The 13,995-nt window shown below is 35.8% G+C and overlaps 1 protein-coding gene across 6 annotated transcripts in view; it reads right to left on the bottom strand.

Moving 5' to 3' along the window:
- Positions 1-13,995, bottom strand: part of HEPACAM2 (HEPACAM family member 2) — a 43,202-nt gene that overhangs the window by 11,536 nt on the left and 17,671 nt on the right. For all 6 annotated transcript variants that reach the window (XM_054559480.1, XM_024249847.2, XM_009243013.3 and 3 more), the window contains one exon: positions 8,627-8,923. In XM_054559480.1, the coding sequence (XP_054415455.1) occupies positions 8,627-8,923 (297 nt within the window). The remainder of the gene's footprint in view (positions 1-8,626; positions 8,924-13,995) is intronic.

The following is a 13,995-nucleotide window of genomic DNA, read 5'->3' as shown; positions in this document are numbered from 1 at the left end:
TTTCATTCTTGTTAGAGGGCAATCCTTTGAAGTTTGTTGAATTTTTTTAATGACTATACAAATAGTCATATGAAAAGGGTGTATTCTGCAGTTGTTGTATGTAGTATTTATATTATTTCAACTAGGTGAGGCAGGTTTTCTCTATTCCTACTGAGTTTTTGTCTGTTTTATTAGTTACTGAAATAAATATGTTAAAATCTCCCACTTTGTGATTTTTTTCAGTCAATTTTTGCTATTTATTAGGTGCACTTCCTAATGCTTCTTGTCTTGAAGAATTTATCTAATTCATCTAATTTTTATGTACATTATCTTATACCAGTACAGTAAGTCCTCACTTAACATCAGCTGATTCTTGGAAACTGTGACTGAGCAAAACAACATATAATGAAACCAATTTAACCATTGGCTAATTGATATAAACAAGAGCTAAGTCTCTACAACATATTTCTGGTCAGAAAAATATCAGAGTTCTACACAAAGATCCCAAACACTTCTAATATCAAACACTGAAATAAATTGAATGAATACATACATTGAATAAAGACTAATAAAACAAGTAAGATCGTTATTTACTCCATTTTTGGTGAATCCGTGAATGATGGCAGTGGTAGTGGTAATGGGTTAAATCAAGGAATAAATGTTTACAAAGTGAAAATTGTAAAAAGCACCTCCTAGCATCATGCAGTTCAAAAACTAACATCACAAATCTGGTAGTCTTGCGGAGCACTTTCATATCACATCATTTATTGTCATGCATTTATATGATTATCCTAGTCTTTATAAATTTTTATTTGACAGTCATTCGTATTCATTCATTCATTCTCCAACCTGCTTATTCTAGTTCAGGCTTGCAGGTGGCTAGAATCCTATCCTGGAAGCCCAGGACACAAGGCCGGAACTAGCCCTGGACAGGGTACCATCCCATTTCAGGGCACACTCACACACATACCCACACTAACTCAGACACTGACTATGCAGATATGACAGTTCACCGAATGTGCACATCTTTGGGATGTGGGAGGAAGCTGGAATACCGGGAGAAAACCCATGTAGGTAGGGGGAGAAAGTGCAAACTGCACACACTGTGGCCCCAGTGGGAATTGATATTTTTTCTCATCAATATTATAATGAAATGATGTTGAAATGAAATAACATTATTAGAAGACCTGCTATATAGCTACGCTAGCTTTCTTTTTTGTATGGTTTATCTGTTCATCTATTTAATTTCAACCTTTCAGTATCTTCATACATAAGGTGTGTATCCAGTTTGACATTTGTTTTTTACTTGGAATATTTAGCACACTAAGACCTAGTATGATTAGTAATATATTTCAGTTTGATGTGCAATCTTATTATTTTTTCTATATTTCCTACCTTTTTATTTCTTTTCTCTCTCCTTTCTTGTCCTAATTTAGATTAATCAAAATTTTATTTATCTTTTCTTCTCTATTTCCTTGTTAGTTATACATTTTTATTTGTCTTTTAGACTTTAGGGATTAAGAATTCTAATCAACAGTTTTACCACTTACTGCTTCTACAATACAATAATTAGTTTCATATTACAGTTGGGAAATCTAAGACTCCAGGACTCAAATTTGAATTTGGCAATGTCTAACAACAATTCCATGCTCTTTCCACCACTCTTACCTAATCATTATAGAAGAAACAAAATCCTTCTCCCAAATGAAGCCCAAATCTACTCAGTTCTACCAATTGAAGCAACGACAAATAAATCAAATCCTCTCTGTATATGATGTCATCTTAATTGTTTGGTGAAACTCTCACATCTCCCCCTGAGAATCCTCTTCTTCAGATTCAGCATCCCCAGATCATTTTGTTGTTCTTTACATAACTGGATTCCAGATTCTCTACCATCCTAGAGGTGCACTTTTGGAAGCCCAACAAAATTTAGTTAATTTCATTTCTAAGACATTAATTTAGAAGGACCCATACTTCACTGTGGTTCTCAATAAGATAAAGGCAAATAGAATGCTCTCTGAGACAGTGACAGTGATAAAAAAAAGCAAAAAAAAATCCCCAAAAAAACAAACAAACAAAAACCAAAACCAGAAAAACTGGTAAGAAATAAATAATAAAAAAGAAAGAATTGATAAAAAATATCAAATAATAGAGTGGCAAGATTTAACATATATCATATGATTTGGGCACCACTTTTAGCAGTGAATTCTCTATTTCATCATTTTAGATCTGACAATAAAATCAAAACTAGCTAAGGGAACTTTCAGATAATGCACAATTAAATATATATTAAATATTATATATACACAAAATCAAATGTACAATTTGTTTTCCATTTACAAAAGAAAATTCATACCACCATTTACAGTTACAGATAAAGAAAGAGTCTCAGAGAAACTAAAATATTTGCCATAGTCAGTAAGTCCTAGAATTGAAAGTAGACAGGTTTTTTTCTGACTGCAAGTTCAACTTTTTTTCTGTTAATCTGTGGTCAAAGATTGGTTTTTCCAATTAGTAGGTAGGCTCTTACATATCAGTTTTTCCTCTAACTTTTTCTGACATCAGACTTCATGTGCTTCAAATCTTTCACTTCTGAATAGCCAGACTGCCATCACCAAAATTCTATAACCCCTGAAGACTCCTCAAAAAAGAATTCAATGCTAATTTATTCTATTCAAGTTTTTGCAATGTGCTTTACCATCAGCAAAACTGCAGAAAAACACTTGAGTAGTCTCGGCTGTTTTTTCCCTCTTAAACTTGAACATATGCTAATAATTACTATTTCCAAGCAGTTCCTGTTCTAATAGTGAAGCTTCACTCTGGCCGGCATCAGCTGTCTGCCAGATACTTCTGTGATTCTCCAGTCGGGCAGTAGGCTTAATATACAATGACTGGATGTCTTAGACTAGATAAGATACATATGTTCCCTTCTCCTTCATTTTTAACTTTTTGTCCCTTTTGATATGTATTTACTAAAATGACCTAATTTGCACACATTCTCTCCTACAGAGGATCCCACTGTTTCCCTCCTCCCTTACTTCCTGATTTCTTTAGGCTCCTTCCTTATTGCCCTCTTGCCTCTTCCCTTGGCCTGTGTTTGCCCTACATCAGAGAGCTTTCCTGTAGTGACCAATGCCTGTCAGCCCAAAACCACGGCTGTGGCAAAGGCCAAGAGTCTTCCCCATGGAGAATGAGGAATAGGGACAATCCTTTTCTCGGAAGAAATGATCTTTCCTGTTAGTTCTCTTCTCTAGAGCATTCTGGCTCTCTGCTCTCAATACTGCTCCTCTATCCCAGAACACACAAGATTTACTAGGTCCAGTATTTGAAATTTGTTCCTTTCACACACAGAAAAAGTGCCAAATACGTAAAGGATCAAATCAAGGGGCACAGTTGTTGTGGTCTCAGCCGCAGGCAAGTGTTTTTGCAAAGATGAACTTCCAGAACCTGAACTTGAAAATAAGACAGCAGGAAATTCTGACCCTATTGCCATAGAGAATGTATAGGGATCGCTTCTGCAGTTCTGGACACCTGCAGGAGCTTCCTTCTTTCTCCTTTCAGAGAGTTTATACTATTCTTTAGCACATAGCATGCCATTTTCCCCATTATTTAAACATGATGGACTCATGTGCCAAAGCCATAGTGCAAATGCTATTTGCCTCCTCCTTAGGCAAACAAATAAAATGGAATAACATGTTAAGTGCAAATATGGGCAAGAGGTGTGGTATCCATGGTATCGCAACCCTGCTGTTTGAGACTGCACTCAATGGCAGGACAGCCATATGCTACCAGTCTGTGTATCTATTTCTAGATCAAAATGAAGTCTTGAGATCTCTCTCATCCAATCTGTTCACTGATTATGGCAGCTGACTCATGTCCCTCCGGAGATGAAGGTGCGACGTTGAGGAGTGTGCCATTTCCACACTCCATCATAGGCCCACCGAGAGACACAGTTGTTCAATGCTGGATGCTCATGGAGACATCACCTTAGGTCTCAGGGTCTGAATGTCAGATTTGTAGTTCTATCTTAATTGTCATTTCCAAAGGCCCAAAGTGAAATACATTTCCTAGAGGCCTTGACTTGAGAAATTTCCAGATAGAAAAAATTAGTAAATTCATTTTCCTGCCTTGAGTCTTTTTCCTGTTTTCTTCTTTAAGAAAAGATAGGGAATATAAATAAATGTAAAAGATGAGAAATATAAATAAATGTAAAAAATGGTAGCTTTCTCAGGATCACGTACAAATTGAAAACATTTCTATTACGGATAAATCTCAAACTATGCCCACATGGCCTTAGGGAATTCTATTTATACAATTCAATGCCTTCATTAAATGTGAATATTTGAATACTGATCAGATGATTACATTTCCATGAACATTCTCTATCTATCTATCTAACATCTATCTATCTATCTATCTATCTATCTATCTATCTGTCTATCTATCATCTATCTATCTGTCTGTCTGTCTATACATTGCATGTCACAATAGCAATTTTGGCTCAGTTAAAACTTTAAAGTAGGGACATCTGCATTCAAGGAAGTCCATAATTAAGGTAATCTTGTTTTGCAAACACAAAGCTAATTTATTATTTTAATAGCTATTCTTTTCTTGAAACGTATCATAGACATTATTTTCAGTTACAAGTATTTCCTAACTTTGCATTAATATGAAATTATACACATTGTAGACAAACCAGAGTATCTCTATGTACATAGCATTAAATTAGATAGGTGATGAGAAAGTACACGTACATAGCATTAAACTGGATAGGTGATGAGAAAGTGACCCTATACCTACCTTTTAGAAAGACCATATGGTTTCATCAACATTCTCAGTTATATCAAAGGAGACAGTTTGTATAGTGGTTAAAAACAAGGGCTTTGGGTCAGGTGTGGTGGCTAACGCCTGTAATCCCTGCACTTTGGGAGGCCGAGATGGGCGGATCAACTGAGATCAGGAGTTTGAGACCAGCCTGGCCAACATGGTGAAACCCCGTCTCTACTAAAAATACAAAAATTAGCCAGGCATGGTGGCACATGCCTTTAATCCCAGCTACTTGGGGGACTGAGGCAAGAGGATCACTTGAACCCAGGAGGCAGAGGTTGCAGTGAGCTGAGATCGTGCCACTGCACTTTGGCCTGAGCAATAACAGTGAAACTTCATCTCAAAAAAAAAAAAAAAGGCTTTGAATTCAGATATTATTTATCACTTACTAGCTGTGTGAACTTGCCTGTTGTCTCTGTTTTCTTTAGGATGTTTCCATGGAGATATAAAATGGTCAATTAATATCTCAAATTAGATGTGAATCATAGTCCAAAGAGGTGAAAGTCACCGTTTGCTGTAGTCTTAGAAAGGCAGAAAAACACAGAACTAATTGTTCTCTCCAGCCTTCCTCTCCCCACTGAAAATCCCCAATAAAACTTGATTATTTCCTGACCTTGTCATTTTCTTTCTGTATCTGTGAACTTGGAGTCATCTCTGGCTCCGTTTTCCTTTGGCTTCCATGTTTTATTGCTAAAACTTTTTGGTCAGCCAAATGTTTTGCCTTATTAAGAAGTAAGAGGTTAATCTCTTACTTACAGCTTCACTGGCGACACCAAACACCAATTCGGTTCTGGAAACATCTCAAAAGCAGGTATTTTAACCTTTTAAATGATTTCAAATTCTCCACAGATCTCAAGAGTTTACTCCTCAGAGTGGATGGACAGTAGGCTCAATTGATAGTTGCAAGTAATGGTCATTTATAACTGTAGGTTGATGTATACTTAATCTGTACTGCCGAGGTTCATTGACTTTGAAACTTAGAAAAAACAAATATTTAACAAAACACATCAATACTATTCATTTTCTTTGCCATTTTGTTGCTGTTTGAGTTAAAGCTCTGTGGACATTTGGGGGTTAGAAAATAGCTCTAAAAGCCACAAAGAGGTCACTAATATTGACAGCTCTGAATCCCTCTGAAAAATAAGCACCTGCTCTTCTTATTTACTATAATAACAAATGCTTGGTCTTTGTACAGGTCAAACAGGTTTTTTAGATTTTGCAAAAGGCAATTATCTGACGTTAAGACTGTAGCTGTCTTTAGACCTGGGTAATAAGATCTTAATCAAATATTGGGGGCTTCTGATATTATGAGAATATCTTGGCTAAATATTAATGTAGAAAGTTTAGGCAGTGGGAAAGCCTTACTGTAGTACACTTCTACACATTACAGCCATGTTTTCACTTGCAGTGAGCATGAGAAACAAGCTGAAGATGACACCTGGATTGCTACTATTTTATGTGCTTAATTATGGCTTGCTGTACAATTATGTCTTGGTTTGCTACTGGGGTGAAAAGCTGGTTAAGCCTATAAAAAATTTAACAAAATAGAAAGCAAAGGATGTACCTCAGCTGTTTATGTGTTTGCCACTCATGTTAGATTGTGAGCAGGAATTCTTATTAGGAGGAATTACATTTCTCATATGTTATGCTTAGTGCCTACTCCAATATTTGGCCCATAGCGAGTGCTAAAAAATGAATGAATGGGTGCTTAATTTATAACACCCTAAAACACATATGCTTTTTGGGTCTACAAGAAATATATATTATTATCTACTGCCCAAATAAAGCAATTCAGGTAAAAATTCTAGAGCTGCATTGTCTGACATGGTAACCACTAAACACGTGGCTATTTACATTAAAATTAATAAAGATGAAATAAAATTAAAAATTCAGTTTCTCAGTTGTGTTAAGCACATTGTGTTAAGTGCTCAATGTGTTAAGTGCTCAAAAGCCAAATGAGGTTAGTGGCTATCATAATGAACAGTGCATTTTCTTCAGATGAAAAAAACCCCACCATGACAATATATACATCCCAAAATACCTAGGTGATTTTTCCTCCTAGTACCAAGGAGTACCTATGAGAAACCCATTCACTATACATTTCTTTATCAACCTGTAGGTTTGCGATAGTCTTATAATTCTTCATGGCTCTTTAGGAACTTTTTAGTAAATTCAAAACGCTCTAGAGATAAAATGTACTAAACAAGTGGTTGTCACACTTGTATGTGCTGAGTATTCAGATTCTCAAGTGCTACCTGAAAGATCCTGATCCAATAGGTCTGAGGTGTCTTAATGAAACTACATTTTTAGTGACCTCCCTAGGTGATCTTGATGCAGATGGCCCAAGGGCAACATACTGAAAAACTGAGCCTAAGGATTACAAGAAATTATATTGTTGCATCACTTATTCAACAAAACATATTGAGTTTCTCTGTATTATGGGTCTTTTTCTAGGTACCAGTGCTATAAAGGTGAAGAAGGAGAAGGCATGAATAGAAAAGATATTAATGAGTAGTAGCTTTTATAAACTTGTTCTTCCACCAGTCATAGGTACCTTAACCACCATGTCCTGTCCAAACCTGCCCCCAGATTTTGCCCAAGTGGCATTTGACTTGTGTGCAAAGGAGAGTCTGAGAAGGACTTATCAGTAGTAGAAGTAGTCATAGAAGAGGAAGAAGAATAAGGAAAAGGAGAAGGAGGAGTAGGGAGGGAAAAGGAAAGGGAGAGGGAGAAGGAGAAGAGAATACAAAGAAATAAGTAAAGAAAGAAAAAAGAAGGAAGAAGGAGAGAAGAAAATGTATCTGAGAAATAGGAAGGAAGGAAATGGACACAACTCGGTGACTGAATTTGGGACCAGGAAATAGGCAAGAGGAATGAGTCTGAGATGACATTTAGCTTTCTGTCTTAGGTTGGTAGTTAGTAGGGCCATTCACTTAAATAGGCAATACAGACAGAATAGCAATTTTGGGGGAAAGAAGATGGTTTAGTTTTGATATGTTGGACTTGTATGGTGCTTCTGGCACTTCCAAGCAGAGACATCCAGAGGCAGCTGGGTGTAGTTTTAGAGCTTTAAAGATATAGATTTGGGATGTACCAGTGTTACATGAAGCCATGGAAATGAATGAAATCATACAGAAAATCATACAGGAGAATAAAACCATTCTGTAGAGAGAGAAGAGAAGGTATAGAAGGATGAGAATTTGGTGGACATCAATATTTTAGGCCATAATTCTTAACCTTTGTGGGTTGATGACATTTCTGAAAATCAGATGATTTCTAGAGAAAGCCAAATTTTACAGACTTACAGAATTTTGTGATTTCCAAGGTGTTGAGACTCCCCTTGTGAACTTCCATAGATTTCAGCTGTTTAAATGGTGAAAGAGGAAGGGGAGCCCATGAAAGACAGTGAGAAGGGGAATCAAATAGAAGTAGCAAAACCAGATTCCCAACTCATGGAGACTTATTCATCTGTCCTAATGCAGTGGTAGATATAAACCCTCTAAATGAGCAGCCTGTTTCTCTTATATTTTTGTTCATAAGACTAGGAAAGCAAGAGTGCACATTTAGAAGTAATTTATGGAATTCCCTTTTTCTTCATAGCCCTTCACAATTGAATTGAATTTCTTCCCTATTTCATTTTGAATTTTTTTCTTTGAGTCATAGAAACCATGGCTTAGTTAACTTTGGAAAGAGAGATTTTTAGAGTATGTGAATAATCCCACAATGATTTTCTTTTCTACCTAGGTATAAGATAGGGGAAGTGCAAGGCCAGCATGCATTCACGTTTTATTAGGATCCCTCCCTTATATGTCACACATACCTACGGAAGTGATGATAACTGTGAAATGAGTTTCATCTTGCCTGCCGGTTATGTTGTTGTAAGCACAGCACACATAGTCCATTGTCTTCTGGGCTACTTTCTCAGATGCAACTTCTAAGCGAGGCCCATGCTTAATGATATATGTAGTATTGTCAGTCCTCCTAATCCAGGAGTAGGTGTTAGGGGGATAAGAATCAGCAGAACAATCAAATAGGATGGCCTCTCCAAGGTCAACAGTAAACACTTCCCCTACTTTTAGCCCTTTATCAGAATTCACTTGAAGTCCATAAGGTCCATCTGCATCAATATAAAAAAAATAGATAAGTAACACAAGTAATCACAACATAGGTTTTGAGTTTGGGAGAGCTTAGTAGTATTTTACTGTTTTTGAAAGTTTTCATCTTAGAATTGGACGAGCAGGTCCTTGCTTAGACTCCCAATAAATGATGAGAACCTAAATATGTTTTATTTTGATATCCATGAAAGTGAAAATTATTTGAGATTTGATTTGAAATAGTGATTTGAACTAATCTGAAATAGTAAAAGCCTGAAACTTCATATATAATTTTACAAATACTGTCATCATAATTGTGATGCTAAGGTTTTGAGTAATGTATTGATAAATCTGCAATCTTGTAGACAAATTCAATCTTGCTGTTTTTGTGTGACTAGCTTATTTTTATATGCTGATTTATTTTTATTTTTAATTGAGACATGATAATCGTATATATTTATGAGGTACAGTGTGATGTTTTGATCACATGTTTTGATACATGTATACAGTGTATAATGATTAAATCAGTCTAATTAGTATCTCCATCACCTCAAACATTTATTATTTCCTTTTGTTGGGTACGTTCAAAGTCTACCATTGTTGCTGTTTGAAAATATGCCATAAATTGCTGTTAATTATAGTCACCCTATAGTGCTATAGAACACAAGAACTTATTCCTCGTATCTAGCTGTCCATTAACTATTTTGGTGTCTATTAACCAACTTTTGGCTACCCCCCACCACCCCACCCTTCCCCATCTCTAGTAACTACTATTCTACTCTCTATGTCTATTAGATCAACTTTTTAGCTTCTACACATTAATATTTCTGAAATAGTCATTGTATTTGAAAATATTTTTACAAGAGATTATGGCCACTATTTTCTCTTTAACAACCATACTTTCAGTATTATCTATTTTTCTTCTCAGTGCTAGGGTAGGCCATGTAAATATTTATAAAAGACATTGTTTCACATGGGACACTGTGCAAATAGACATGGGGTGTTTGGTATTTTTACAACATTTTAACAGTTAAAGAATGTTTAAAATCCTCCCACCCACACCCCAGCTAAGATTTGGATTCCGTTTGAAAAAAAAAATTACATCTTCTTTATCATTAACTACTTAACCCCTGGTGTTTTTTTCCACATTGCAGTACTCCTGTAGCATTTTACCATTTCTATGGTGTTAGGTTGCCAGTAGGTGAAGACACATTTCCCATTGCTTTCTTCAGAGAATAAGGAAAATTTAAAAAAATTCTTCTAGATAGGTTTTCTCATTCAGTCTAAATCCTGGCTTATAGTCTAAAAATCTTTGAGTTTTAGTGCTTATGTTCACCTTTCAGCTGATCGTTACCAACATTTATTGGATATCTGCCATGAGAAGGCACTTTAAGTGCTTATGCAGATAACAACATTTAATATTTAAAGCAACCACCATGAGGTAGATGTTATTATTCTAATTTTAAGATGAGGAAAGAGATATTTAAACAATTTATTTGCCCATGGTCATATAGCTATTAAATAGCAGAGCTGGGATTCTAAAACATATGCACTTAATCATTCACATTACTTCTCTAAAAAGAAATAAAGTATAAGTGGTATAACTTTCTATATCATAATAGTTTGTTGTTGTCTAACTATAGTACTAGTTCTACAATCAATTACTAATCATATATTAATATTAATTCTGTAATCATCCAATCAAGTAATAAATCAAATATTTATTTGAGAGATGATGCCAAGTATGAGATAATATATTTAATATACGGGAGATAGAGGTATAAGACAATCATATTCTTAGGAATTTACAAACTGGATATGGCTATGGATGGTTTGCTCAGTAATGGCCTAATCTTAAAGGTCTTGATTTTTTTAAAAGTATAAGCTATTTATCTCTCAACATATAGAATAATAGAATGTAGTAACTAAACATTAGGGTAACTAATTTTTTCAAGCACTAGCTAGGCACTCTTTAGAAGTCATTTGAATTTTTTGGGTCTCATTTTCCTCACCTTTTAATATAAAAAGACAAGTTAGAGGACTGATTGCCAAGATTCTTTCTAACCCCTTCAAAACACCAGGATTCTTGCCATGCCATTAAAAGTAATGGCAAAAACTGCAATTACTTTTGCACCAACCTAGTAAAACCATTTTGGATATTGGCAAACCAATCCCAAGTTTGCAAATTCCCAGAGTGGTTCTCTATCATGTCAGCATTTTCTGACAAATCTGCCACAGAGGAGACAAATTTTCTAAGCTATAACAGAAAACGAATATACAAAACAATAGATTATCTTCAGCTAGAAAACAGACTAATCTATGTTTTCTTTCTAGAGAAAAAGACATATGGAGAAATGTGAAGGAACCATATGGGTTTTTATTAATATACCTGCATGAGATAAGCCTGCTTTCAGAAAGCAAACAGAAGTTAGTATTTTCAATTTAAAGTAATCAGGAACTGAAGGTACAAGATTAAAATAAGGAGAAATTTCTGCCCCTTTCCTGTTACTGTATAAGCAGCCTGTTCTCTCATTTCAGGCTGTGACACAGTCTCAGGTGAAACCACTGTGATAAAAGGTTTAGAACAGTGTGCTGTCAAATGGAACTCTTTTATTCTGAATTCCACTAAACAGTAAGTAGTGTAATGGGAACAAAAATTTGTTTTTGCTCACTCAACCGAAATCAATATTGAGATTACGTTGCACATGGTATGAGTCTAGGCATAGTGAAGACATCTGAGATGTTGACCACATACTATGTATGGCTATTATCCCAGGCCCTGTGGTTCAGAAGGGACCCTTCATGTTGTCAGCATTGACAGAACATTAGGGAAGGAAAGATCACCAAGCAGCAGGCACGGTTATGGTTCACACCGAAGGAAACCAGCAGGAGGAATTTACCATAGTTTGGGAGAGAAAGAGACCTGAGTCTGTACAAAAACTAAAGTCTGAGGGTCTTTCTGAGAGTAGAGCAAGGCAGACTTGATAAAGAAAAATGTGGTCACAAAAATACAGCCACTCAATTTAGGTCTTCATCTTCCCCCTGGTTTTCAGTGTATAGAGAATGAGGCTATAAAAACAAACTGTCTAGTAATTTAGTACACATAAAAATGAGTGTTACTCCTTTTCAAGCATGCTGACATTGCTCAAAACGTTTTGGGGAACTCCTCATTTGGAGTTGCCCTAGGACCCTGCAGCATAATGGAGTATTCTCACAAGCAGTAATTCTTCAATTTCAATTTCAGAGGGTAGGTTTAATTTGTAGAGGAAGCCCATAGTCATTTAGAGCCAAGGCTAGTAAATAAGGTCAATTACCTAATTTAATAAGATCATTCTGGTTTAAAATAAAAATATCTTTAAAGAAAGTAATCTGATTATCTTATCTTCCTTAATCATGTTTATTTTGATTTTGTTATTTCCCCATTTATTGGGTTTCACGATTGGCATAATTTTTTCTCTTCTGTCTGTTTTATTTATATGCTATATCTGGCTCTTCAGAAGCAGCCTCACATCCCTCAAACTTCCTTGCCCCCACCTCAACACCTCTTCCGACTCTTGGAACCTAACACTTTGAAGTATTTCAGTTCCTTGCTTCTGATATGTTTCTTAAAAAGTAACATAGTTTATCTGTTTATTTAAGAAATGTGTGGTTTTTTTTTGCAGAAAATCCTAAAATTCAGAGAAGCACAAAGATGAAAAGAAAGTCATTTGTAATTTTATTGCTCAGAGAACCAATATCCACATTACAGTGGATGATTTTCAAGTCTTTCTTTAATGCATCTTTTTCTCTCTCTCTTTATCACACATGCACACAAATTTAACTACATCTCACACTCTACATGTTGCTTACAATATACTTTCTTCTGACTCTGCTATGATGTTATTTCCTTTATTATTAGAACTCCAGGCTGACCATCCCTCTACTTGGAGGGGAAAGCCTAGTACATTATTCAAGTGAATGGGCAATCCAATTGGAGATATTTGGAGTGATTCAACTAGAGTGACCTCTGATACTGAAGATGAAAGCAGAAAGATAATTCCATTTTGACTTTGGATTATGGTTTACTTTCTTGCCTTTGGCAGAGAGCTCCCAATAGAAATGAACCCTTTGCCTTGGGGATGGCTGTTTACTAAATGACTTGTAAAATCACATATCATCTGTTCTCTTTAACAATTTATGGCTCTGTGGGAACAGTACCTAAATTTACATCATGATGCTGTTTGCCGCCCTGCTTGGGAGCAGATGGTAAGTATTTACCATGAATGACCTTTTTTTCCCCTTTAATTTTTATCACTTAGAGCTCTCCACTGCAGCATTGCCATATGTTGCACACAAAATGCAGTGGTTACTGGGTTATTATTTACAACTGGAGCTTGAAGGCATATCATGAACTGCAAGTAGATACTTGTCTGAGTTATTGGCTTGACATTGTAGTCCACCAAGGCCAATACCAGATTATGACATCACAACCTCATAAGTATATAGTCAGTCTTAATAGATTTTATTGTACTTTTTCTGCCAAAATAAAAAATAGTTCCTACTTTCATGAAAAGACCCTTCACAGAAACAGTGCCTTTAGAAAACAGAATAGTTGATTTTGCTAAAGATCAGGAAAAAAGTGCCAAAGCACTATAATGAAGAAGCTGTCACCTTATAATGAGAATTTAGCCGTTTTACAGCATTGTCAAGTAACACTGGAATCTAAAAGAGATATGAAGAAAGATAATCTGTTCCATTTTAGTTAAGTTCAAGAAACTTTATTGATTTCTAAATCTCTGTCAGCTATTTCCCTATGGATACAAAGATGAAGAATGCAGAATTCTGGTTTGGGTTTGGGGTATTCACGAGAGTCAAGGAAAATATAATGCAGTGAGGACCAGGAATGAGAGTGCCTAGGATGCTGAAGGAGCACAATGAACCTGTTAGTGACACTGAGGAGGTGAGACAAGTGGAGGCAGGTAAACCTTTCTGGAGAGGATGATGATGTCATGAGGCAAGAAGGTAACCAGATGAAGAAAGAGAAGTGTGAATAACACCAACCAAGGCACACATTCCCAGCTTGCAGGGAATGATAAAGATTGTAAACATTTGGATG

Source organism: Pongo abelii, chromosome 6, assembly GCF_028885655.2.
Source record: "Pongo abelii isolate AG06213 chromosome 6, NHGRI_mPonAbe1-v2.0_pri, whole genome shotgun sequence".
In the NCBI taxonomy this organism is placed as follows: domain Eukaryota; kingdom Metazoa; phylum Chordata; class Mammalia; order Primates; family Hominidae; genus Pongo; species Pongo abelii.
This window is presented reverse-complemented; position numbering and strand designations above follow the sequence as displayed.